The sequence below is a fragment of the Cornus florida genome, unplaced genomic scaffold (genome assembly GCF_030987335.1).
Source record: "Cornus florida cultivar Cherokee Brave unplaced genomic scaffold, ASM3098733v1 CherokeeBrave_3.0.0_Hap2_Chr01, whole genome shotgun sequence".
NCBI lineage: Eukaryota > Viridiplantae > Streptophyta > Magnoliopsida > Cornales > Cornaceae > Cornus > Cornus florida.
In genome coordinates this window covers 61,723,865-61,751,404 of record NW_026775571.1, presented here as the reverse complement: position 1 = coordinate 61,751,404, position 27,540 = coordinate 61,723,865, and the positions used below count along the sequence as shown (strand labels likewise).

The 27,540-nt window shown below is 37.3% G+C and overlaps 1 protein-coding gene across 7 annotated transcripts in view; it reads left to right on the top strand.

Annotated features, from left to right (window-relative positions):
- The window catches only part of LOC132298579 (polycomb group protein EMBRYONIC FLOWER 2-like), a 66,081-nt gene that overhangs the window by 21,038 nt on the left and 17,503 nt on the right, over positions 1-27,540 (top strand). For 6 of the 7 annotated variants that reach the window (XM_059795004.1, XM_059795025.1, XM_059795017.1 and 3 more), the window contains 12 exons: positions 2,597-2,708; positions 2,806-2,965; positions 3,059-3,127; positions 4,754-4,893; positions 7,398-7,460; positions 7,594-7,715; positions 9,861-9,925; positions 19,988-20,040; positions 20,150-20,203; positions 20,289-20,348; positions 25,745-25,791; positions 25,887-26,008. In XM_059795004.1, the coding sequence (XP_059650987.1) occupies positions 2,597-2,708; positions 2,806-2,965; positions 3,059-3,127; positions 4,754-4,893; positions 7,398-7,460; positions 7,594-7,715; positions 9,861-9,925; positions 19,988-20,040; positions 20,150-20,203; positions 20,289-20,348; positions 25,745-25,791; positions 25,887-26,008 (1,067 nt within the window). The remainder of the gene's footprint in view (positions 1-2,596; positions 2,709-2,805; positions 2,966-3,058; positions 3,128-4,753; positions 4,894-7,397; positions 7,461-7,593; positions 7,716-9,860; positions 9,926-19,987; positions 20,041-20,149; positions 20,204-20,288; positions 20,349-25,744; positions 25,792-25,886; positions 26,009-27,540) is intronic. The other variant, XM_059794997.1, reaches the window with a different exon arrangement.

The window sequence follows — 27,540 nt, the reverse complement described above, 5'->3', positions numbered from 1 at the left end:
TTGTACTCCAAACCCATCCCTGGTTTGGGACAAGGATAGGATAGAATAATTTAGGTGGGGCTGGGTATGGTTCTGTCAAACACCCATACCGAACTTGCCCCGTTTGCATCCCTAACCACCGCCCACCTCCAATCTCTCTCTCTCTCCCCCCACCACCTCCCACCTCCACACCACCATTGCAACCTCCACACTAGAACCACCACCAACCCAACCCAACCCACACCCATGAAACCCAAATTCTCGACCACCATCTTCATCACCCCTTACTCTCTCTTCTCCACATCATTACCAACATTGCCATTGCCATCGCCACCCCTACTCTTTCTTTTCTTCACCACCAATTATACCACAAAGTTTAGCACCAAAACATTCGCTACATTGACCCAAGATTGGCAAAACTAATTTGTTGAGTGATAGTATAATTAATGATAGAGTTGGCGTCATATTGTAAATAAGCTACACTTGTAAGTGGGTATATATATATATATATATATATCAGATTTTAGGGTTCACTGAATCTAAAAGAGAACACCACCAAACATCTCGTTTCTCCCTCTCTCTCTCTCTCTATCTCTCAACATGGTATCAGAGTGACGATCCTAACCCTACATTCTGAAACGATGCCAACCCTAAATTGTTCGTCACCGTTCTCATGAAGAGGGTGTCATCGTTCTGCCTGTGTGTTGGCTTCATCATCACTGAGAGAGAGAGTTACTTTCAGATCACTTTCTGTATTTACATGACCAGTGTTGGTCATGTTTGCTGTGAACCAGTGTTCTTTGTTGTTGTCGTCATCAACCAGTGTCGTCATCAAGTTGCAGTGGTGCAGATCTCTTTATTGATTTGCAGAGTTCTTCATTGATTTGCAAAGATCCATCCCAAGTGAAGGAGGATCAGGTTAACCGGACCCAACTGCAGATTCAACCCGATTATGTCTGACCCGATTGGTTTCTCAGATTAGTTCAGTTCGTTTTTTCCAGCCTGTGCAATTTGTTGGAGGCTAGTTCTATTTGTTTTCTTGGCTCTGCAGTGTTCAGTTTTGTCTTGGCTGCTCTAGTTTCTTCAGTTCATGTTTTTCCAGCCTGTGAAATCTGTTGTAGGCTGGTTCTACTTGTTTTCTTGGCTGTGCAGTGTTCAGTTTGGTCTTGGCTGCTCTAGTTTCTTCTCTTCTTCTCTTCTGTTTCGTATTTCTTCCCAACTCCTGTCTCCGTGGCAGAAACTAGTGAAATCAAGACAATTTCTGCTGCAATTACTGATCATGTAGGGCTGCAAATTACTACTGCTAAACTGAGTAATACCTATTACTTGTGTTGATATATCTGTCACTAGTTTTTCTTCCAACGTTCTGAATTATGATCTCAAGAATAACTTATCTCTCATAGATGTAATCAAGGGTTCTCACAAACTTTCAGCAAAGCGTGTAATAAAAGTTCTATGAAATATCTACGAGAGTCTCTCAATATATGTTCATAAGAGCTAAAGTATCAGGGATATGTCTGTAGGTGTCTCAAGGAAGGTATCACAGGTTATCTCTAGGTATATGTAAAAGATAACCAACAAGCCTCTATATAAGGTTTTGGCAACCAAGAGGTGGCAGGAGCGCAACAACCTAGCCCAAACCTACCTACTTTTGAAAGAGGACAGGTGCCCTATATGGCGCTTTAGGCAGGGTTGAATATCACCCGCTTCAAGCAATTCCTATGATTACTTTCGAAGTTCTTCTAGTTCAACGGGAGCCATCCGGTAAGGTGCTTTAGCTGGGGGCCGTGCATCTGGAAAATCTGTCGAACAATGACTTAAAATACCTTTCCGTGTGTAGAAACTCATGTATATGCAAGTGTTATGGGTAGATCAATTTTGACCTTTCTCGAAGAATGTAACACTATGATCAGTTGCTTAAGTGTTTGACAGGCTGTACACCCGGTTGCACCCTCACTGTTTTCCTTATATGAATCCAAAAGATGCAGAGTTGGGTCTATCTTGATGAGAATACATATTTAATCATAACATCATTTTAGAACACTCTTAAACACTTGTTTACGGGACGGTCCAAGTAAAATAGGCCAATTTGATCAGTTTTTAATCCAATTTAAATTCTACAATTCACCTAGTCAACACTTTCTTGACCTTTAAGTGTGTGAGTTAGTGGAGATAGAGGGTTTTCCATGGGAGATACATTTCCAGGTTTGTTTTTAGATCAAATGGGACTAGTTGGGTAGATAGAGTTGGTGAAATCGAACCTTTAAAAAAAAAATCGAACCCGCTAATCGAACCTTTAGCGGGGTGGGTCACTTGACTGAAATACAACAGGTTAACAGACGTTCCACAGACACAAACACTAGTTGTGATGCCTAACTGTATCATTGTCATCATATCTATAGCTATGTCCAAAGTTATTCATTATGTGGTCCTTTAAAGTATTTATTTAAGTTTTAAAATTCTGTTGTAACTGCTGCCGTTTGAAATTGTAGCATACAATTGAAAATAATTTTAGGGCACTGATTTACTTATCAAAAGAAAAAAAAAATATAGGGTACTCACTTATCAAAAAAAAAATTAGGGTACTGATTTTAGTTGCCTCTGTTTGAATTTGTAGGATACAGATGACAATTTCCCTGTCAGGGACTGTGAATGGAGTTCAAACACAAGGTCTATTTCCTGTGTACATATTGTTGGCGAGGCCAGTTTCTAATGTTGCGGTTGCAGAGGTAGCAACGTATCTACTATAGTAAACTAAATCAGACCATTCCATTTGGTTTTTCTTGAGTAATTTGTTCTTCTTTCTCCGATGTCATTTGGAGACAGATTTCTGAAGTTTATCGCTTTAGTCGAGCATGTATGCTGAACACTTATGCTGGAATAGATGGGACGAATCAAACTCAAGCAAATTTTATTCTCCCCGAGATCAATAAGCTAGCAGCTGAGGTCAAATTTGGCTCTCTTGCTGTCTTGTTTGTCAGTTTTGGTATGCCACAATGTGTATATTTTTACTTTGGTTTAAGCTCTAAGGCTTATACTTTCCGTTGCATTAGTTAATTGATGTTCTATCTTTTTGCAGCTGAAATTACAAATTCTCTTAGCGGACTTGATCTATCCAAGGATCATATGGATATGGCATCTTTTCCATGTAAGTTTTTCTTTAGTTGGAAAACTCCTTGTTATTTGAACTTGAGTTAACGATTATCATGATAAGTGCCCCTAAATTGCTTGAGAAATGTTTTTTTAATTTATTTTTATTGATAAGTAAGATTTCAAATTGCTTGAGAAAGCTGCGCCAACTTAATGTAAAATTTGGACCAAGACATATTCCTCTACTCATTGTTCATTTTACTATGTTTAGCTCTATGTGTAATACATCGAATCATTTAATGTGTACTTATCAGAAAATAGCATTTACCAAGCGCTCCAGTCTGATCTATTTGGATTTCATTGTAAAACGCCAATCATTTGATGTCAAGAAATACTGCACTGAATTTTAATTCTACCCATAAGTCATCATTGTCTAGTTATGTAAAATTCAATTCTAATTTGAATCAGAAAGAGGACATATTTTCATGCTAATTTATATTTCTATAAATCTTATCGACTTTTGTCGTTATGTCTTTTTCATTAATTAAACTTAATTTATTGAAAGATTGCATCTTTTTTTTCTTTTATAAGTAATATAGTCATAAAAAAGGCACTCAAACGGGGATTATGTTTCAAACAACGATTTTGGGTTTGAACTTCTGTGAATTTGCTCAAATTTCTATTATTGAGCATTTGCGGAAGAAGCACATTCATTTGCTTTGTTGGGACCAAGTTCTCCTTGTACCATGAGAAATGGCAATTCATGTTGGCATGTCGTGTTTGTGTTGTGCTAGGATATGGGTAACTTGTTATATGGGTTGACACGAACATGACATGATTATTACACGGGTAACATAACACGACACGTGTAAACCCTTTAATAAAGGGTTCAAGACTTGACACGACACAATAAGACACGTTTAATTCAAATTTCATACTATTAAGGTTATTTCTAACACAAACATGACACAATTAATTAATGGGTCATTTCTAACACAAACATGACACGTTTAGTTAAACAGGTCATTTCTAACGCGAACACAACATGATTGTTTGACACGTTTAGTTAAAAGGGTTATAAACGGGTTGGTGTCTCAAACACGAACACAACACTTTTAATTACCGTGTCAATTTGGGTTGAGTCGATTAAGGCAAACCCAAATCCACTTATCTTGTGTTTGAATTGTGTTAGCATGTTGTGTCAAATATTGCCCTTTACGAGAAATATACTTCAAATCCTTTGGTTTTATAAGGAGTATGTCAAATCCTCTCCTTTGTGCTGTCAGCAACAGAGTATTGTCGGCAAAGGCTTGAGTGCTCCTTAGTGATATATCTTACTTATCAAGAAAAAAGAAAAGAAATAATTTTTTTTCTTAAAAAGGTCACTGTTACCTGCCGATTCTGATACATGATGCGACCCTTTGTAGTTTGTACCACAGTGATAACAAGTTGAAATATGCATTGGAGAGTCAACCACAGTTTTAGAGAATTCTTTTGCATCTGCAAATGTCGTGTTTGAGTTGTGTTGCATTTGCAAACGTTCTTTTGCATTTGCAAACGTCATTGATTACCCTATCTTTTCTCCTTGTCTTATCTCTGTTGTCAGTTGCATTTTCACCTGTTTCTAGATTTTTTTTTTATTTTTTTAATTAAGCCATTCCTATTTTTTTTTTATGGATGACAGCAAATGTAGGAGGCTACTGCTTAATGGGCAAGATACCAATGGAATTACTTTATTACTCATGGGAGAAGTCTCCAAACTTGAGTTTGGGGGAGCGAGCAGAAATGATGTTAGCTATTGACATGCACTCCTGTTTTGTGAAGGTATATGTATCACATCTCATTGCCTGGAGATTTGCGTGGTGTGTGGATGCCTTCTCTTCTCCCCTACGAAATAAATGGTTCAAACGAATGGGTTTGGCAGGAATTGAAATCTTGGATGGTGCTTTCTCAGCCATTTTATTCTCTGATTTTATACATTTTTGCATGATTATTTAATGGGTACTGCAAGCACATTGGACTTTTTTTCCATTAAAGATTCATTTGTGAATAATCTTTTGTTGCAATTTTATAAGGTTCTATTGGTTACCAACATATTAGCTGTTTTCTGTTTTCTCCTTGAAGTGGAATTTTGATGTAAAAATTAAATCAATGAAGCAGTTTTATTTTTTGGTTGTTGTTGCTATTATTAGTATCTGATTATAGAGATGCACATAGTAGTGTTCAGTAATCAGTTTGATTATTATTATTATGTTGTTATTCTCTCTGACTTTAGTAAATTTACGTATCATTTATTTTTTTTAATCTTGATAATTTTAAGCCTTTTGCGCCTCTAACGTATTCTTCACAGTTCTAATTTATTCTTAGCTCTTCCTTAGAAGTATTCATAGTACAATGTCATCTGCAAACCACATGCGCCATGCAATGTCTTCTTGTATTTCTTTTGTTTATTATTTAAAGTTATTGTGAATAGATATGAACTTAGCATTGATCCTTGGTGTAATTTTACCTTTATATAAAATAACTGGTCTCTTCACATACCCTTCAAACTCTAGTCCTAGTCTCCTTATATTTTTTGAGGGCCCATTTTCTTTTTAAAGTCCACCAAGCTGTGTCCTTCAGTACTCTATCCTATGTGGCTATGCATTCTCAAGTACATGGAAATCATGTGTAGATCTTTGCTTCTACGATATTCTTTTAAATGTCTTAGTAAATGGTTTCCATGAAGGTTTTCCCTGGAAAAAGTCCAGATTGGTTATTGGACATTGCGGATTCCTTTCTTAATCTTTGTTAAACATTCGTACCTCTCCTTTATGTTGTGCTTTTCCTCCATTATTTTTATGTCTTTCCTTCTCTTGGTTTTTTATTGAATAAATTAATTAGCCTGTCATTCCTACTTTTCGTAAAGTTCTCCATGCCTCTATGGGTATGTTATCAGGTCCTACCACTTTATTGTTACCGCTATATTTCAGTGCATACTCTTATTTTGATAATCTGTCTGTGACCCGCTGCTTTTCAAGTCATAAAAACATAAGCACAAGCAAATTACCCATATTGGATTACTGAATGATAAGAATGTACAATATTGTCCTAGTCAAGAAAAAGGCGTAAATATATTTAAGAAAATTTTTATGCCTACATTCCTGGTCTCTTGAGAATAATCACAATTGCCTAAGGGGTCTCTATGTATTGGTTATTTAGGTCTTTTTTTTTTTTAAAACCTAGACCTCTGAGTTGTAGTACAAAGGATTTGATTTTGGGAACTCCTAAAAAGTTTGTCAAATTTCTGATTCCGACTTCAATTTAATCAGTTTATGACTGCACTTTGATCTATCCATTTGTTGCGCGATATGATCCATTGCTTTAGCTTGATTGATCTGTTGGCTTATGTGAAAGTTTGATAAACTGTGATTACGATTTTTTCCACCGAGTACTGAGTTCTCACTTTATCAATTCAATTCTTGGGGCCCATTTAGCGTTGCTTGTAGAATGAAAAAAGCACTTTTGTCAGTAGGGCTGCCAAAAAAATTCTGTCAGTAAAAAAACATGTTAGGTGTTTGGTGATACATAATATAAAGTACTTTTTAATCTGTTTGGTAACAATATTTTTTAAGCACTTCTATTGCTACTTTTATAGTCCTGTCCTTTAATAAATTGTTACTATATTTGATAATAACAACATCATAAAAGAAGGGGTGAAATTGTCTAAGGAAAAACAGTTACCTAAATATAGAACCTCTACTCAAAACGTAGTTTTAAAAGTTAGAAATTTTAGCTTCATTCAAAAGCTCTACTAAGCTAAAATTGGTAACTATTAAAAGTGCTTTTAATGGTTACCAAACACATCTAAACACAACTTTTTAAAATAAAAGCTTTTTTATGCGGTTGAAACGCAATACCAAACGGGCTCTTATTCAGTTTTGATCAATCACCCTCCATCTCAATTGGTTCAGTAGCTACTAAATTAAATTTTGGTTTGTCAAAACATATTTTATTTACTATTTATTACCCGGGGTCCACCAAGTCTTTTTTGCTTCCAACTAAACTAGCCATTAGTTATGTAGATCTTGGTTCTCTAAGTCATACATTTTTTCTGCAATCTGTCGTGACTGTCATCGTAGCTCTTCAATCTTGGCCAATCAAACTATGACTATGATCTCTGACCTTAACTTCACGAATTTTGCTTACAAGCATAATGTTGGGAGAATATCATAGGAGTGATTTATGGGATTTATGACATTCTCCCAACACATAACAGAGTTATGTTCATGGGATGTGCCAAGACTAGAGCTTATTTCCTAACATCTTATTTGCGTTTCCTTTTGCAGTCGAGTTGCTTGGATGATAACAAATGTATTTCGTTTCAGATTCCATATAACAATGGAGCTATGGTATGTTCTGCCCTCTAAATATCTACTTTATTCCTCTTGGATATTCAACTTGAATCCTTTGATATTCTTCTGCTGGATAATTATAATTATATTGTTGATCACTGCTTTCTTTTTACTGTCTGGGTTACCTAAGGGTATGTCACAGCAAGTGCAAGTCATCATTTCGGCAGAAGAGGTTGGGGCAAAAGAAAAATCTCCTTATAATACATACACATATAATGACCTTCCTACTTCTTCATTGCCTCATATTATTCGGTAAATACCTTTTTCTTTCTAACTTCATATTCACTTTCCATTTATTTTCATGTGGTTATCAATGTATAATATACTTATATCTTCAGTGATCTAAAACAGGTATTGTTAGGGTTATTAATTAGGGTAAAATACAAAAAAAAAAAAAAAAAAAAAAAAAAAAACTATCATAGTTTTGCAAAAACAAACCCTGAAGTAATAAAAATTCTTGATGTATCCAACATTTGCAAATAGCACTCACTTGTTAGTCAACCGTCATTGGCATAATAAAATTACCAAAATGACCTAAAAAAATGAAAAAGAAAAAGGAAAGAAAACCCATCCCAAATTGCAACTAATTCCCCTCAACTATTGACGATTTGCAAAATAACCCTTCTGAACTATTAATTTGGTAAACAATCCCCTGAACTATCCAAAAGATTTGCAAAATACATACATATACATATATATGTGTGTGTGTGTGTATACATATAAAAATATAAGGAATAAAAAAAAACATATTTTTGATAGCATATTTTTGCACATTAAATTTTATGGGTAACTCAATTGCCAAAAATAACTAAGGCCACGTAGTTCATTTAATGGGTAAATAAGTAATTTAACATCACCAGTATTGTCAATGGAATAATTTGCAATTTTTTGATAGTTAGGGAAATTTTTTATTTTATTTTTGCAATGTTGGGATATTTAAAAAAATTGAATAGTTCAGGGGGATTTTTTGCATTTTACCTTTTATATTATTGGAGCATTACAATTGGGTGAGGAGCATAATGGTCATGAAAGCCACACTATGTCATGTGTGATGCACATGACAAACTAATAATACAATTTGACCGGGTAAATAACGGCAGGGGGGCATTGCAAATCTTTTGGATAGTTTAGGGAGTTTTTTTTTTTGGTACAAAATTAATAGTTCTAGGATTTTTTTTATATTATTTTTTATTGTTGTGTGTGTGTGGATTTTACCCTCTTAATTATTAATATGTTGTTCTAATTTTTTTATTTTTGTCCACCTTATGGGTCTTGCTGACTTGATCTTGTTTTAGGATTTGTTTGATTCTGCAATTTCTAACCAGAAGTTTTGGTTTTCTCACCGTTTGTTTCCCCCTTTTCAACATATTCTCATCTGTTTTTCCAACTTGAATTTGATGTGAATAACTGGGTGAATTTGGAAATGAATCTATTTATTTGTGGCAAAATGAGTGAAATTTATAAAGCCTGTCAAATTACTGGACCTTATGAACATTAAGTTGACATGAAGGGCATGTGTTCTTAACTGACATAGTTGTCACACTTGACCATCACTCACCGCAAAGAGAAACTTTTGTCACTTCGTTTACCTTTTTTCCATTACTTAATTTTTTTTATATTTTAAATTCATTGTTTTGAGAAGTGCATGGAAGCCAAATGCTCTGGATGGATAGTATTGATATGTTTCATTATGTAATGTTTAAATGTTCTTACTTGTACCTGAAAAGAAAAGCCTCGGTCTTTGTCTGTGTAGGGTTGGTTTACATTAACAGCTTTTTCTTTCTTTCTCTGTCTCCTGTTCCAATCAGTGCTTCCAATGTGTATGGGTTCATAAACCTCCTGCTTATCCAAGTAATAGTGTATTACATTATTAGGCCTAGATATTATCAGCTTCATTAATGTATTACGTTTTGGGAGTGTTTTCAGAGTTCTCAATTTGTTACCATATTTTTCTATATATTTCTGGAACATTTGCGTTGTGGGGGCTATCTGAAACAACAAGGCACAAGGAAATATAATTTCTTGATTACACTGAACGTAATACATTGGACTCTTTAATTTTGTGAATGATTTTATAAAGTGGTATAGTTAAAGCAGCAGTGTTTCACTCCGCGGTTGTTATGTACTTTCAGTTGGAAATTTTCCCTTGAAATAATATTTGTGCAACTTATCTTTACCTTTTAATTTCTGAATCTGAACATAAGGCAATTGACAATTGAAATGTTGTTATCAATGTTGGAAAGAAGTTTCTGTGTTTGATATGCTGTTGCCTCTTTATGTTCTTGGTTGGTCTAGATTTTCTTTATCAGTTTATTGGAATGTTAGTGATTTTTATTTTCCTGTAAAAGAATACATACAAAATATAATTTGAGCTGCTTGTATTGTCTTATTGTCTAGGTTGAGAACTGGAAATGTCCTTTTCAACTACCGGTATTATAACAATAAACTGTGGAGGACTGAAGGTATTGGGGATGTCACATTTCGTTCTATGTTTTTTTTTTTTTTCACAGTTGGCCGTTTTTTTATTTGTCAATTATTCTTTTAAGTATCTATTCGAGTTCTAATTAGTTGTGCAGTAAATTTATATCAAACCTAGGTGATTGGTTTTCCATAATAGAATTGTGGTCTACAAGTGTATTGGTGAGGGAGTATACTTGTATTTTTAATCTCCGTTGGAAGATAAGAGTTCACATGCACACTCAAATTGGTGGAAGCTGTTTTAAAAGAAACAAAAAAAGGCATGGTGGAATATTATATCTCATTTATAAGTCATGACATTCTTGCCTAATGCCTACAATAAAGCTATAGGTCCCGTTTTTCTTCGTTGTAAAATTACATCCCGTAGAAATCGGCATGTCACAATATTTTGTAAAAATATAGGATAGACAGCATATTTTGTCTTTTTCTGCAAACATGTAGAAATCCTATATATTGTAAAAATACAAGATAGAGAACTTTCAACCGATGGGATCACTTAAAACTAATTTTCTTCACTTCTTTTGTATTTTTCATTGAAGTTGAATTATTATTCAATTCTTTTTTTGAAAGAAGTGACCTTATAAGAATGGAGTTGCAAGCCTTTACTCCGTTAACCAAACAGTTTCATAATCCGAGCAAATAAAGGACACTTCATGACATTAAATGACAGAGCATAGCCATAGAATAACTTAAACACTTTTTGAATAATCAATTTACACTTCTCTACTACCCCTTTTATAGTCTTTTCCCTTTTCTTTTTTGCGTATTATATGCATCTACAGTTCATTTTATTGCACAAACATTTTGATATGCTTCATAATAGTCCACCTAATGACCTTAAGACAGTGGTGGTGGGAGGGCCACGTCCATATTAAGCTCATATGTTCATGGCCGAGAGAGTGCCTAAAATGAAGGGTGGGGGGGGGGGGGGGGGGGGTGGTGGGGTTGGGGTATTTCTGGGTGGAAGCTCCTTTTTGCCTTATGTGGTTCATTAGAGATTGTGGAATAAACTATTAAGGTCATATATAATTTTTAAAATTATGCTTCATTCTTTCCATTTTTGGGTTTCTTGGTGCTTCCTGCGTCTATTTCATCATTTTTTTTTATCTTGTTTGTACATGGATTGTATCTCCTCTTAGCCTCTATTAATAAATACATTCTTATCCCCCAAAATAGAAGGCTTCAAAGGATTTGGAGTGCAAACATATGGAAATACATTTTCTGTTAGAGAGAAGGATGAAATTGTTTGTCTCACTTTGTTACATCGAATAAGATATATGTGTATTGAATGTTGGTTTGTGACTAAGCGAAAAGATTATTAAGTACCCGAACTCAAGGAGATGGGGAATACAACTAAATATTTATATTTATTTATTAGGGATTTGCTCCCCTTTTTGAGCGTTGTTTATAAAATTTTACTTATATAAAAAAAAAAAATCTTCTTCTTCTTCTTCTTCTTCTTCTTCTTTTTTTTTTTTTTTTTTTTTTTTTTTAGGGTAACATAGTGCTTTATGTAATAAAGAGCGGTAAACTTGGCAGTTCATTCATTTTGAGGCAATAGTGTAACAAAATAATAATACGAGAATTTTATGTACATTCATATAGAAAACTTGAATTATCAGATATATGCTTGTTAGGTGCATGTCAAACCATATATGTTTTGACATATATTCCGTAATTATCCTCAGTTGTCATGTGGTCGGTGCACGTATTTTGTGCATTTAGAAGTGTTGAATTCCAACACCCCTTCACTCATTCTGCTCTTCAATCCGTGCTTTGATTTCCAATTACTAGTCACGTCCGCTCTGTTGTATGTTCGTGGAATTGTAAGTTTAACACCCACAAACACCATTTATGTGCATGAATGATGAAAGAAAGAAACAAAAATGTAGCAATTGGATTGCTTGGATGCACTCTAAAATTGCCTCACAAATATATGATGCTCACTCTCTATGTTTGCATACACTTATTTTTCTTGTCATAGGTTTTCTGAAGACTTAAAGGGTGGGTCTTCTTTATAGACCTTGGAGGCTGGAAACTTATAAGTTTAGATGTTTTCAAATCAGATTTGGAAATTGCCTTTTCGTAACGTTCGATCTATTGACTAAAACTTCGATCAATCGGACCTAGTCCTGTTATTGAACTCCCGGTCCTAGTTTAATAGGAATTGACTTTCCGAAAACAGTTTATTGCATCCTTAAATGCAAGTTTGAAGGTTAAAACATGCAATTTTATAACCTTAACATGCTTAATAAAATAGATGAATGCATATGAACCATAATTTGGTGAGTGCACAATATCTAGAGTTTTTTTCTTTTTGCCCTTGCTTGAAGCCTTGAATTCTCTGTTTTTCCCTTGGACAGAGGTAACTCAACTCCCAATTTAACTAAATTTTAAAACATTAACAAAAACAAAAACAAAAAAAAAAAAAAAAAAAAAAAAAAAAAAAAAAAAAAAAAAATTCAAAATTACAGACTTTGATTGTATGAAATATGCCAGCCTAAGTCTTATTGACCTAAAAGTTGCCAATAGTATGAGATTCAACCTATCTATTTATATGCAAGAGGTGCGTTTGAATTGAATAATAAGATTTGAATCGCAAACGATTCTAACACAGTGATCACATCAAGCTGAGTTACCTTTTTCCTCTTAGGAGTATATTCACCACAATCTGCTGCATTATATATATATTTATATATGTATATATATTTAGTGTTATTCGCTTGTTTTTGTTGCTATTTTAACATTTTTTTTTTTTTTTTTCACTTTGATTTACTTTTTTCTTTCGATGACTTTCTTCCTTGTCTGTCAATACTTCTTTGTCCACTCCTATATACTGTTCTTCGTTTGGTGCTTGAAACGAATTAATGAAGTTACCCATGCCTAATTAACACTATGCTTAATCTTCTGCATGGAATACCACTAGTACTATAACTTTGTGGGCTGAAGCCCTCAGAAATCAACCATTGTTCTCACCATTGCTCAAAAGTTGTAACAACTTGTGTTGGAGTGATCTTAAAAGGTTGCACAACGCCAACTAGCATCATAACCTACATGTGAGAATGGTCAATATCCGTACCCGCACCAGCTATAGAAACAATGACTTCATCGTTGGTATGCTCCATGCCTTATGACTCCTTTTGATGTTCCTTGTCTTCCTTGATTGAATGTACTTCTGCAGTGAAGAGGCTGAAGCCCCGGTAGCACAATCTCATTTGTTCATACTTCATACAGCTGATACTGTACTGACACCTGATGTCAGCAATAGTCGACAATTTATTTCCAAATTCATTGTTTTGTGCCAGATTGTACCTTAATAGATTAATTAGTTGGACTCCTAGTTTGGGTGATAAAGGAGGAAAAGAGAACAGTGGAGTGGATATATTGTGTGGTGCCTGTCACAGGTCATTTGATGATTGGATTTCGGTTAGGAGTTGTTGATAAGAGTATTAGCATTCTTGATAAGAGGAGTAGAATGACTTGATTATCATCTTTGGGACTGTTATATTAGATCCTCAGGGTTTTAGGTTTTTTTGTAACATGTGGTTGTCTTACTTTTTTGCTAATATGGTAACTTTTGAGGTCTGAAGAACCTCCTTTTTTCTGTTGTCAGCTCCTCTCTTTGAGGGAGGTCTTGCATTATGACCAAGTTTGTTGTGCAGCTATGGTGTTTTTCTTAAATTATTCTGGTAATATCTTAGATCCCTTTGATAAGGACACATGCCATCCTCTGGGGTTCCTTCTCTTTTTATTTTCTTTGTCCCTGTTAATTTATACATGTCAATGTGTGGTTGGTAGACTGATCTTTTTCATTCTAGGAAAGGTATGTAGGACAAAGAAAAAAGAGATGAGAGGGAGAAGCAAAGCTATGAATAGGACCAATTATTTTTTGTTATGTGAAAAGAGGAACCACTTGCTCCTCTACTGATGACTTAGTTGATCTTTTGGACTCTATAGGTCCTTAGGTTCAGCTTTCGTTTTTTGTATTAGGGACGCGTTCCCCTTTTGAACGCTTTTCTAATCAATTATTACTTATCAAAAAAAAAAAAAAAAAGTTTCTGTGGTATGTTACAAAGTTAATATTATTGAAGCGTTTAGATACAAAGAATTAAGGAAAAAAGATGAATATGGTGAATTCACTGCTACTACTTTTTCATGATTACTGATGAGTCAACACGATGATTTCTGATTGGATGATAAGAATTCCTTAAATATCGAAGCATGCATAATTTATTTTAATCTTACTTGCAAGCATAATATATAATATTCATAATGCTAAAGGTTAGGGTTGTACCAAGGTCATCCCTCTAGTACCCTCGAGTGATGGTGGAGCAGCATTGAGTAGTGGCCTATTTATATTGCTTTCACAGACACTAGTATCTCCCAAAAAATGGAGCATAACATCTATGTTTTCTATAGCGTGTATAATTGCCTAAGAATTCTGCAGTGATATATAAGGCTGTAAGGATTTCACATTAGATCTTTTCCTTTGTAGTAATTTTAAATTATGAAGTCTCTTCCACTGGCCACACATGATTGTTTTTATTAAATCTGTGTTTGTAGTCATATATTTAGGATGCCAGTGATCATAACTGTAATTAATAGGTTCTTTAATAATTCTATTTGAAATATACTGAGTTCTGAACACGCATTATCCTATTTTTCCAGTCATATGCTTTTACTGTATATCGCTCTCTTTTCTGCTTGTAACTTGTGATATTTGGTAAATGTTCTCCAAGTTAGCAATCCCGCATCATTCTTGTGCATTTCTTTTATACCATTTCCAAATCCACCATTCTATTCAAAATAAAGGACTTTGATGTTGGGTTTGTTCGGGATCCAATGGGTCATAGCCCGGTCTCCGAGACATTTGATAGAGATTTGGGGAGGTTGTACGGTGGGCTCCCAAGCTCGTGATTTCTAGAGGGTGGCGCCCTTGTGTGTTTGGTGGTGCTTGTGGAGGAAACAGAATAGGAAGTCCTTTGATGGTGAAGAGACTCTTCTTGGGGCGCTGAAATTCTCTATTATTACTAGGGCTGCAAATGAGCAGAGCCGAGCTGAGCTTTGGGTTGTTTGGGCTCAGCTCGTCATTTGCAGGGAAGTGTTCAGGCTCGGCTTGTGAACAGGGCGAGCTTGGGCTAGCCGAGCTCTAGCTCGGGCTAGGTAGAATTGCGAAAAGCTCGGGCTCGGTTACATACCGTGCAATCACAATGCAAAGAAAACAGCACCTCTCTTTCATGAAATCTGATCGGAGATGGTCGCTTCCATGAAATCCAATCTCCACCTCCAATGGAAAAGAAGAAGAAGAAGAAGTTTCCACCTCCAACAGAAAAGAAGAAGGAGAAGAAGAAAACAAACAAATTTTCAGGATCGAAATCAAACCTTACAAGAGTTTAGGGACTCAATCTAAAGATATATTCTGCCTGAACTTAAAGATGCATTTGAGAGAGAGAGAATGGTGCTGCTGTTGTTTGTGATATTATCTGAAGAGCACTTGCCACTGCCGCTAGAGACTTCTTATTTTTAGGGTTATACTTATCTTATTAACTTAAAACAAATCAACGGTTCAGAAGATGAATCAATGTTTAATGGCTGAGATGTAATTTTATTTGAATGTGGGCTAAAGTCTTATAATTTCTTGGGCCTCATTAAGGTAATTATGGTAATTGGGCCAAACATAAATTCATATGGACCAAACCTTTTAAATGTAAAATGGTAATACAAATGGGCCTTTCTTAACGAGCTTGTTCCCGAGCCTAGCAAGCCAAGCTCAAGGTTGCTCAAGCTTGGCTCGTTTACTAAACGAGCTTGAAAATCGAGCTCGAGCTTGGCTCGTTTACTAAATGAACGAGCCCGAGCCTGACTTTTAACTAGCTGAGCCCGAGCTATTTATGAATAGTTCGATTCATTTGCAACCCTAATTATTACTTCTCTTTTTTTGTTGGGTTCTTGGGAGAAATTGTAAATCTTTGGGGGAGAGAGTTGATTTTTTGGATATTTTGAGAGTTTAGGGGTTCTAGTTGGTCCTTGTGTAGCTTTTGTTGGATGCGTTACCCATTTGATCGTTTTTAATGATATCTAACTTATCAACAAAAAAAAAAAAAAAAAAAAAAAAAATTGAATTTGTGGCTATTATTTCATCAGTCTAGTTTTGGTACTCTAAGTTTGACATAGTTGTTAGACTACCTACCTATTGTCCCAAAAGTTTAAGTTGTTAGAGAATGGTTCCAACAATGTATTCAAGCTCTAACCCATCCCATGTGCAACCCTATCTTTTGTGTGTCAAGACAAACATACCAAACCTAGTTCAAATTCATAAGAACGGCAAACTTGTACACTAAGTTAGGGAATAAAAGCAAATATGGAGACGTGAACCAAGAACTCCTAGGACATGGCTTTGATATTATGTCAACCACCATCAACTCTAAATGCTTAAACTGTTAGGGAGAGTGTAATTTACTTATTTATACACTCTAACATGACCTTTCACATGTGAACAAATTTTGGTCCCACGTGTACAATTATAATTATGAAGGTGAGAATGAGGTTTGAACTTGAGACCTTTTGGCTCAACCATGTTAACAACCGCCTACTCCAAAAGTTGAAGCTGTTAGAGAGTGGGTGCAACAATGTGTACCAAGCCTAACAATAGTTATAATTTATGGATGTGTTTATTTCAGATTCACCAACTTTTGTCCTATGTTCTTTGTATTTTTGGGTCCATGGGAAAAGAGGCCTAATTTTTTTTATAAGTAAATATCATTGAAAGAGCTCTTAAAAGGGGATTGCATCCCAGAATGAAAGCACAGAGGCTAAAAGGAGCTACTATACCTTTAGACTATCCACAAACTCAACTAAATTCCCTACACCCCTAAAATTTCTTCCCCCCAACACACAAATGTAGAATTTCAACGCTTAAGCAGGATCTCGCAATACGACAAAGCATCTCCTATTCTTATAATAGCTCTCACCCCAACAGACACAATATTGTCTGCTTTTGGTTCCCCTGGACCAGAGACTTCCCAGACAAAACATCTCATAATCCTGTAACAACCCTCACCCCAATAGACACAATATTGTCCGTTTTTGGCTTCCCCGGACCAGAGACTTCCCAGGAGGTCACCCATCCTGGTACTACTCCGGTTAAGCACGCTTAACTCCGGATAGGTTCACATCCATTATGGCTTTAAAACGCGTTGTGTCATAGAAGGATGATGAACTTGTATAGCACTTCACTTTTCCATACCCAGGCGATATGGGAATTGTGAGCACACGTAGCTCTCACAGGCATGCTCCCGTCCACCGAGCCTCACAATTCCACCCCCCTTGGGGGCCCGACGTTTTCGTCGGCACACTTCCGGCTGGGTTAAGCTCTGATACCATTTGAAACGGCCCTCACCACTACCCCAACAGACACAATATTGTCCACTTTTGGTTTCCTCGAACCAGAGACTTCCCAGAAGGTCACCCATCATGGTACTACTCCAAGTTAAGCACGCTTAACTCAGGAGTTCTGATAGGTTCAGGGCCATCACGGCTTTAAGACGCATTGTGTCACAGAAGGATGATGGACCTACATATAGCACTTCACTTTTCCACACCCAAGCGATGTGGGAATTGTGAGCACACGTAACTCGCACTAGAGCCTTGCCTCTCACAAGCTTGCTCCCACCCACCTTTCCTCACAATTCCTTTCCCTCCATAGACCCCATCAAAGACAAAGTGGAATAACCCTCTAAACTGGCACAAGACCCTACTGAGAAACCTCACCACACTTTAAGAGTACACTTAGTAGATCCCGGCATAACCCAGTGAACACCTTAAAATGGATAGGAGCATGCTCCACTTGTCCCTAGCCACTGGACAATGCAAAAGAAGATGATTAATTGATTCCTCATCCCTCTTGCACATGATACACCTGACCATGACTTGCCGCCTTCACCTAATCTTCCTTAAAGTTGTTCACCCAGAGAAGGCCACCCTAGGGGAGCTTTGGTGCACCCAACTGCCTTCCAATGGAAAGAGTCCCCATGAGGGTTTACCATCCTCCGGAAGGTCTACACCTCGAATATCCCTTGATTGGAATCCATCCAAATCCACTTGTCCATCTCTTTGATAGTCACAGTCTAACGATAGAGCAAGGTCAATAGATCACCAACATCCTCCACCTCCCAGTCTTAGAAATGCCTGACGAAACGCACATCCCATGACAAGTTCCCGCTATCAAGCCAATAACAATCGTCAATCGGAATCCGGGAATCAACAACAATCTTGGAAAGACGCACGTTAGCGACCTATCCCCATAGCAAATATCCAGCCAAAAATGAATGTGTCTCCCGCTCTTCAGCCTGATTTGCATATGTTTTGAAAATCTGCCCCAACCTCTCTGGATGAACTTCCAAACACCCATGCCTGCCGGAACCCTCACCTTCAAGGAGCACCAATCACTCATATATTGTCCAAATTTTCACGAAATAACCCTCCATTATAACCTCTGCCTCTCCACTGCAAACCTCCACGGCCACTTGCTTAATAAGGCTTTGTTGAACATATCTAACCTCCTAATGCCCTAGTGTAACGGGTGGGCCCTTGCCTATTTACCCAAAAGCATAACCTATTAGGTGGGGCTTACATCCGGTCCATATGTATCCAATCACTCTCCCATCCGGATCCGATATGGGACAAGCTCCCCATGTAACATTCTCCCCCATCTGAATTCGCAACGCCCTCATAGCGGTTGGGCCACCTTACCTACCCGGGTAGCACACCCGGACCTTTCAGACCGGCGCTTGGCGTGACACCGGATCAAGGACTGGGCCTGGCTCTGATACCAACTGTAATGGGTAGGCGCTTGCCCATTTACCCAAAAGCCTAAGCTATTAGGTGGGGCTAACACCCAACCCATATATACCCAATCACTCTCCCATTCGGATCCGATGTGGGACAAGTTCATTTAAATTCCTCTCCTACGCCTTCCTGTAAATTGTTCTACTGTAGCCTCTCAATCCTTCTCACCGCTGAAGAGGGCATTATCTGTTCCCATTCCTAGCTCCTTGTAGCGTTAGTAGATTAAAATTAGGTGACTTCTCCAACTTTAAGATGAAATAATAGGTCATAGATAGACCAAGCTTGGAAAAAGAGAATGTATGGTTGTTACAGATTAAATTTTAGAATTAATCGTATCACCTTGCTTCATAGTTCTCTGACGACTTGGTTGAGTCGTAAAGGACTTGTCCGAGTCCAATACTCGCTGAATTGGAATCAAATGAGACTAGGCTGAGTCCCTAGGGAATCGGCTGAATTCCTAGTGAATCAGTTGATTAACTTTTGAGTCCCTAAGGATTTAGCCGATTTTGGCACATCTGATAGTGTGCAAGGTCCATAAACTTTCAAAGTCACGATTACCAATTCCGTTATGTTATGCTTAAAGTTGAAACGGCCTTGCGTTGGCGTCAGTGTCTTCGAATAATGGCTTGTCTATATCGTGTACTATCCATATACCATATCCATGTCCATGTTGTAGTGCTTAAGTTGGGTTCACGTTCTATATAGAGTGGAAGCATATGCAATGGGACTGGCTGCAATTGTCGAAGCTTGGTAGACTTGAGTTTTTTTTCTTTTTTATTATTTTTTTTTATAGTTCCAAAGTTATTTATTTTTAAGGAGAGACTGGCAAGGGCTCGGGTTAATTTAGTAACTATTTCTTGATAGTTCATAGTAATTTTTTCATCATAGTATAATTTTTTCATCATAGTAAATATATTTCAATGGATAACTTTGTTGGAGGTTAAAACATTTTAAGTCTGCCTGATTGTATGCTGCAAACCCCTTTACCTGCTTATCCTCCTCAAACCCCATTTGTTTGATGTGATAGATTTTTTAGCATTTTGTTTGGTAAAAACAATGGGTTTTACTGGTAGTGAAAATTACATTACCAGCTTTCCCCTTTACCCAAAAAATTACCAAATAAACAACAAAGCTTGTTAGTTGTTACACATTGTTTGAGGGGTTGATATGTGAACCTCATATATATTCTGAATATGCAGTGACTGAAGACTTTTCCTGTCCATTCTGCTTGGTAAAATATGCTAGCTTTAAGGTAAACTGGATTGATTTCTATACATATTTTTGTTTTTAATCAAATGAAAAATAACTGTCAGTATGTAGATCTTATTGGTTGATTATATGAACTACTTAATTTGTTGTAGGGTCTGAGACATCACTTGTCTTCATCACATGATCTTTTCAACTTTGAGTATTGGGTTGGTAAACTTCAGGAATCTGTGATGACATTTGGTCGTTTAGTTCTTTTGAACAATAGGCATTAACCATGTTGATGATGTGCAGGTAAATGAAGAGTATCAGGCCGTGAATGTGTCTGTTAAAACTGATATGTGTAGATCTGAGGTCAGAACACTATTTCCACCAAATGAAAACTTCCTATGGAGAATTAACGGCATTATGTTCACATTGAAAACTGCTTCCATGGTGATAAATAAATGCATGTTCATACATACATACACACATTTGTATAAATATATACACACATAAATGGATTTTAAATTATGTTAAATGCTCCTACCTGTGAAAGTTACATGATTTCTTGGCTAAGAAAACAAATTGCAGTCATCCGGCTATAAAGAAACTCGCTTCGGACTTTTTTGTTCACTTTCCTCCTATTTTCCGACCTAAGAAACCTCAAAGGGGTGGAGATTTTAGCCGAATCATGTGTCATCAATGCGGCACGTTTCAGTAGGGCCCAATTTGTATGACAAGAATTGCGGATTGGGCATGCCTAGTGTTGTTTCCATTTTTATCACCAATAAAAGAACAGTTGATTCTAAGGATCATTCAAATCAAACTGTTGGGAAATTTGGAAATGTCCTGGAATCAATATTCAACCAATTTCATCGTATATGTGAACCATGAGAAAATGTTTTTTTTTTTTGTGGCAATTAGGCTGTTCAATGATCAATCTAATTTTGACTCAGGTAGCACTAAAAGATAATTATATACTTTCAGATTATGTAAATATAGTATTTTTCTTAGTGCTATTGTCGTGTATGCTATAGTAGAAATATATAAAAAGAAAAGAAAGGAGAGAATTGCGTAAAGGCTTGAATGATATGAATTACTCATTCATAGCTCTAGTATATATACATAAAATGAGCACATGCTCATATTACAAGAAATGAAGCTAAATCAAATCACAACTTATTCTAAAGCATATTCTATGGCATATTCTATAGCATAGTCAAATCTCTGCTATTATGGTAAGTCATACCATAAATCGTGGTATCATATATGCTAACATATGCATAGTCAAATCTCTGCTATTATGGTAAGTCATAACATAAATCGTGCTATCATATATGCTAACACTCCCCCTCAAGTTGGTGCGTGGATATCTGAAATGCCCAACTTGGACAATGCATTCTCAAACACAATCTTGCTGACGCCCTTTGTAAGAATGTCTGCAAGCTGCTGAGAGCTTGTGACAAATGGAGTGCAAATTTGACCAGAGATGATCTTCTCTCGAATGAAGTGACGGTCCACCTCTATATGCTTAGTCATGTCATGCTGAACGGGATTTGCTGCTATGCTAATGGCAGACTTGTTGTCGCAGTAGAGTGAGAATGGAAGCGACACTGGAGGGCAGAAGTCTGTCATTAAGGTTTTCAGCCAAGCAACTCACTTACCCCAAGAGCCATAGCCCTATACTCTGCCTCTGCACTAGATCGAGAGACAACATCCTGCTTCTTACTGCGCCAAGTAACCAAGTTAACACCAATAGTGGTACAATAACCTGAAGTAGTCCTCCTATCTGAAATTGATCCTGCATAATCAGCATCTGTCCAAGCCTCAACACATGATTGGCAAACAAAATACCACGGCCTGGACACCCTTTTAAGTAGTGAAGGATCCGAATAGCTGCATCAAGGTGAGGGGCACGAGGAGAGTGCATGAATTGACTCACGACACTCATGGCATAAGCAATGTCAGGTCGAGTCATGAATAAATAGATGAGTTTCCCCACAAGTCGTTGATACTGACCAATATCTGACAACAACTCCCCCTCAGAATCAGCCAACCGATGATTCTGCTTAATCGGAGTATCAGCAAGACGAGTGCCAAGTTGATCAGAAGCAGAAAGCAAGTCAAGAACATACTTGCGTTGAGAGATAAAAATGCCAGTCTTGGAGCGAGCCACCTCAATGCCCAAGAAGTACCATAGGGGACCAAGATCTTTAATCTCAAACTGACGGCCAAGATAGCTCTTAACCTCATCAATTCCGGTAGTATCATCGCCGGTAAGAACAATATCATTGACATACACAATGAGAGCAACTGTCTTACCGCCTGAATGACGTAAAAACAAAGTATGATTAGCTGCACTTTGATGGAAACCAAACTTGAGCATAGCAGTGCCAAAGCGATCAGATCAAGCTCGAGGAGACTGCTTGAGGCCATACAGAGAACAACGAAGACGACATACCATACCAGAATGAGTAGGAGAACGAAAGCCCGGAGGAGGAACCATGTACACCTCCTCCTGCAAATCACCATTGAGAAAGACATTCTTGACATCTAACTGAAATAGAGGCCAAGATCGAATGGCAGCAACGGAAAATAATACACGGATGGTATTCATCTTGGCAACAGGGGCAAAAGTCTCCTGATAATCTATGCCATAAGCCTGAGCATAACCCTTGGCAACCAATCGGGCTTTGTAACGAGCAACTAACCCATCTGGATTATGCTTAACTGTTAACACCCAACGATAACCCACAGCCTTTCGTCCAATAAGAAGCGGAACCATGTCCCATGTCTGATTTTTCTCAAGTGCTTGTAGTTCTTCTGTCATAACATCACGCCATTGAGGTTGTGCTAGTGCATCTGCAACACTAGAAGGAACATGAACCGAGGCAACAGAAACAAGAAAACTCCGATAGGAGGGTGAGAGAGCATAATCAGAAACAAAAGTAAAAATAGGGTAAGTACAAGAACGTTTACCCTTTCGAAGAGCAATGGGGTGATCATTAAGCGAAACAATAGCTTGAGATGGCGGAGCTGGTGCCGAAGGAACAGGGCAGTTGATCGTGGGAGTAGAAGCTTGTACCTGTTGTCTCCGACTATAAACCTGTGAAAAAGGAACAATTCCCCTGCTGGAGGGGTATCACAAGGAGGAATCATAGAAGAAGAAACAGGTAATGGTAGAAGAGTTGAAGACGGAAGAAGGTGATCATCCATTATATTCAATGGGAACCATTCACTCTAAGAACCAACTGAACCATTATAGTATGGTGTATGTTCAAAGAAAGAAACATCCATGGATATAAACCGCCGACGACTGGGAGGATGGTAGCACCTATAACCTTTTTGAGAGTGAGAATAGCCCAAAAACACACACTTCAAAGCCTTGGGGTCATTGTACGAGTCTGCCCCAACTGCTGAACAAAGCACACACACCCGAAGACTTGGGAGGAATCAAAATATAACAGAATGTGTAGAGGATCGAAGCTGTTGTTTCTGTTGTGGTGGACGTCCGTCCATGTAGAGCATAACAACGAGATTTGATGTGACCAATTTTTCCGCAATGGTCACACCGTCCACGTCGTCGTCCCAGAGGAGGACCGGTGGTAGTGCTCTGAATTGACTGGGATGGTGAAGTTCCAGAAAGGTTGGGAACCCGAACTGCCATAGCAGAATGATCAACAGAAGCAACACCTAATGGATGAGTCCGGTGGCTCTCATCTGACAACACATAGGAGTATGCATCCTCAAGAGTAGGGAATGAAGATAAGCCCAATAAATGAACATGAGCATACGCAAACTCGTCGTTTAACCCGGCAAGAAACTGACACACTCGATTCTTCTCCACAATTCCTGCATATAAAACTGCATCATCTGGATCCTTCCAAGAGTGGAAGGAATCATAATATGACATCTCCTCCCAAATAGCACAAAGCTTGGCGATGTAACCTGAAACTGTCAAGTCATCCTTAGAAATCCTGGTGATATCTCGCCCCAGCTGGAAAATTCGTGCATTATTCTGCCTCTGAGAATAAGTGCGTTGAACTGAACCCCAAAGCTGCTTAGCAGTCTTCATAAACATATAGCCAACAACTATGTTTGGTTGCATCGAATTGACTAGCCAAGACGTAACCATAGCGTTATCTGCAAACCATTGTGGATATGCCTTCTCTGACTCAGCTGGCTCTTTCTCAGAACCAGTAATATAGCCAATCTTGCCTTTGCCACTAATGAACATCTTGGCAAACTGTGCCCAAATCAAATAGTTGGAACCATCCAACTTCACTGTGGTGATTTGAAGTCCTGGATTTTCTGATGAGTTGGTGGGAAAAATGGCACCACCACCCACAGAACGTGAGTCAAGAGAATTAACAGTTGAGGACCCTGAATCTGCCATAATCTGTCACACGACAATAAAAAAAAAACTCCAAAAACACCACAAAATCTGTTAATAAATCAAAGGGTCTCCTTAGACCATAAACAATAACATTATCTCCTCGGACCATTCCCAAAAAATCCAAATACATACCTTTTTTAAGGAGCGCTGCCCACTTACATATAGCCAGACAGCCTCTTTCTTAATATCCGGAACCTCTTTGTAGACTAATTTTTTTTTACCCAAGCCCTTCTAGGTGTTGGAAACCAACTATCCTAATTTACCCAACCCTAGAAGAGTGAAAAAGAAATTGTAAAACTTAAAAATACCTGTTTTCGATCACAAAACAACAACATAGAAAAACATGTGTAGACAACGTCACACGATGTCACAAACAGCTTAAGGTAGCTGTCGCACAAGTAGCAAGGTTGCTGAAAGGTGTGGAAAGGTGTTGGCTCTGATACCAAGTAGAAATATATAAAAAGAAAAGAAAGGAGAGAATTGCGTAAAGGCTTGAATGATATGAATTATTCATTCACAGCTCTAGTATTAATAGATAAAATGAGCACATGCTCATATTACAAGAAAGGAAACTAAATCAAATCACAACTTATTCTAAAGCATATTCTATGGCATTTTCTATAGCATAGTCAAATTTCTGCTATTATGGTAAGTCATACCATAAATCGTGGTACCATATATGCTAACATATGCATAGTCAAATCTCTGCTATTATGGTAAGTCATACCATAAATTGTGATATCATATATGCTAACAGCTATGAATTTGAGACTGGCACAGATTTGAACGGAGTAGGTTAGATTATGAAATTGATTTAGATTCTTTGCTTTGGATTTAAGTGTACTCAGGCCAAATTCAAATGTAACGACAGCACTTTGTGCAAATATTGCCAAATGTTATGTCTGTATCCAATCTGCCCCTCTCGGTACTGTCGGTTAACAGGAACCACACTAAACCAGGTAATGACTTAGCAATGAGTAAATTAAGTAGCAGAGATATGAGATTTCCGTTCCCAGCATTATTCGTGCAAACCAAATGCGACCTAAATGTCTCTCTCGCTCCTCTAGTTATTCTGCTAATCGACCATTCCCTATAAGATGTCACTCCAGCAGTTAACCACTATTCCTCCAGATATATATTAGATGCTGTGGGTGGCTGGTCCTAATTCCCTTTAGTGATCATCTTAAACACCTACTCTGATGATGGAAAAATTTTCATTGTTTTTACTGCTTAGCTGATACGTGTATAATTGTTGCTACGTATATTTACATGTGCAAGGTGCAACCAGACTATACAAAATTTTTTAGTGGTATAAGCTGGACTCGCATTTTTTATATGTTATTGATTTTCTTTTTTCTTATGATCTGGTTAGATTGTTGCAGATGGTATTGATCCCAAGCAACAAACATTTTCTCTTTGGTAAGTCATTCTTTTGCCTCTTTTGAAGTAATTATTTTTTATGTTTTATGAATATTGAGTTCCCGCTGAAATTGGTGAACACAATTTATGTATAGTTCAAAGCCACTAAGACGAAGAAAAAATAGGAATGTTGTTCAAAATGAAGAGCACGTGCGTCCACTTATCTTGGATTCAAACTTCCCTGCAGCGACCAATGATCTTCAAGACAAGCCTGATGGTACAGTTTCTCATGCTCTTTCAAGATTTTATTGGCTGCCAACTCCTCTATCAATTCTTTCAACCGTTTTACTGAATGCTTATCTCTCATTGACTTGATTTGGAAGCTGAAATGATGTGAAAAGCTTTTCTTTGCTGTACTTTTGGACACATCTAGACAGCCTGGGTAATTTTAATTTTTTTTATTTTTCTTTAGAGCTCATGTTGATGGGAATTGACTAAGACAGTACAACAAAAATTGATTATAGTCACACACAGATTTTTAACATGGAAAAACCTCCTTTCGGTGAGTAAAAAAACTACGGGACCTAGTCCGGCAAATCAATCCACTATGAAGAAATAGATATCCGACCTAAGTCACATTTCAGTACCCTCAAACCCTTGGTTGATCCCTAGACACAAGACACTGAATCTTTGGTGCTTTGAAGATCTCTAGGTGGTTCTTCTGATCCTTGTCTCTTCACTGATTGATCTTCAGCCACTAGTAGTCCCGAACGAGAATCTAATTGATTGCTCTAAACAGTGTTGACGTTGACTTTTGTAGCACAAGAACAATAGTATAAATACTCAATACTCATCAAATTACATAACTAACGTGGATGATGTGTGATGAAAATCAAAATAAAACTGCATTCTTCTTTTTCTTCAAACTCACAAGAAAACACTCATATGATTGTGTATCTAAAGAACATGATGTTTAATCTTGTGGAAAAAGAAACAATGTCATGCAAATTAAAGCTCTCAATCAATAAAAGGTTTTTCAAAGGTGTCTCTTAGGGTTTTCAGAACATTAGTATTTATACACGCCGCCTTTTTTTTTTTTTTTGATAAGTAAGAATTAAATAAAAAGGCGTTCAAAAGGGGAACGCGTCCCTTATACATAAGTGGAACCGGGGCTAAGGCCCCAAAGAATCCAAAAAAAAAATGATTAAATCATCGGAAGAGGAACAAGAACTCCTCTTCACATAACTGAAGAGAGAGCAGATAATATAAAGTTTTAGCGTCGCCGTAGACGACTCCTTTCCTTCGAACATTCTGCTATTCCTCTCCTTTCAGATGCACCATCAAACGCAATGTGGGACAATTCTACAGTAATCGCGTACACCACTTCTCACATGACATCCTCTCCAAGCATGAATCAAATCCTTAGAAGAATGTGGCATTACCCAACGCATGCCAAACAAACCAAGAATAAGATTCCAATAATCGTACGCCACAGGACAATGCATGAGGATATGATCAACTGACTCACCATCTTGCTTGCATAGACAACACCAATTAACAAAACAGTTACCCCTCTTCCTCAAATTATCAATCGTTAGGATCTTACCCCATACAACGGTCCATACAAAGAATGCCATCCTAGTTGGAGCCATAGAACGCCAAATGGTCTTCCACGGAAAGTCAAGGCTAACAAAATTAGATAGACATAAGAACAAAGATCGCACTTCGAAATGGCCGTGGGACGGGGAATCCATATTAGGTCGTCACTACCTCTACCAACTGCCTCCTGCCGATACAACAAATCCAAAA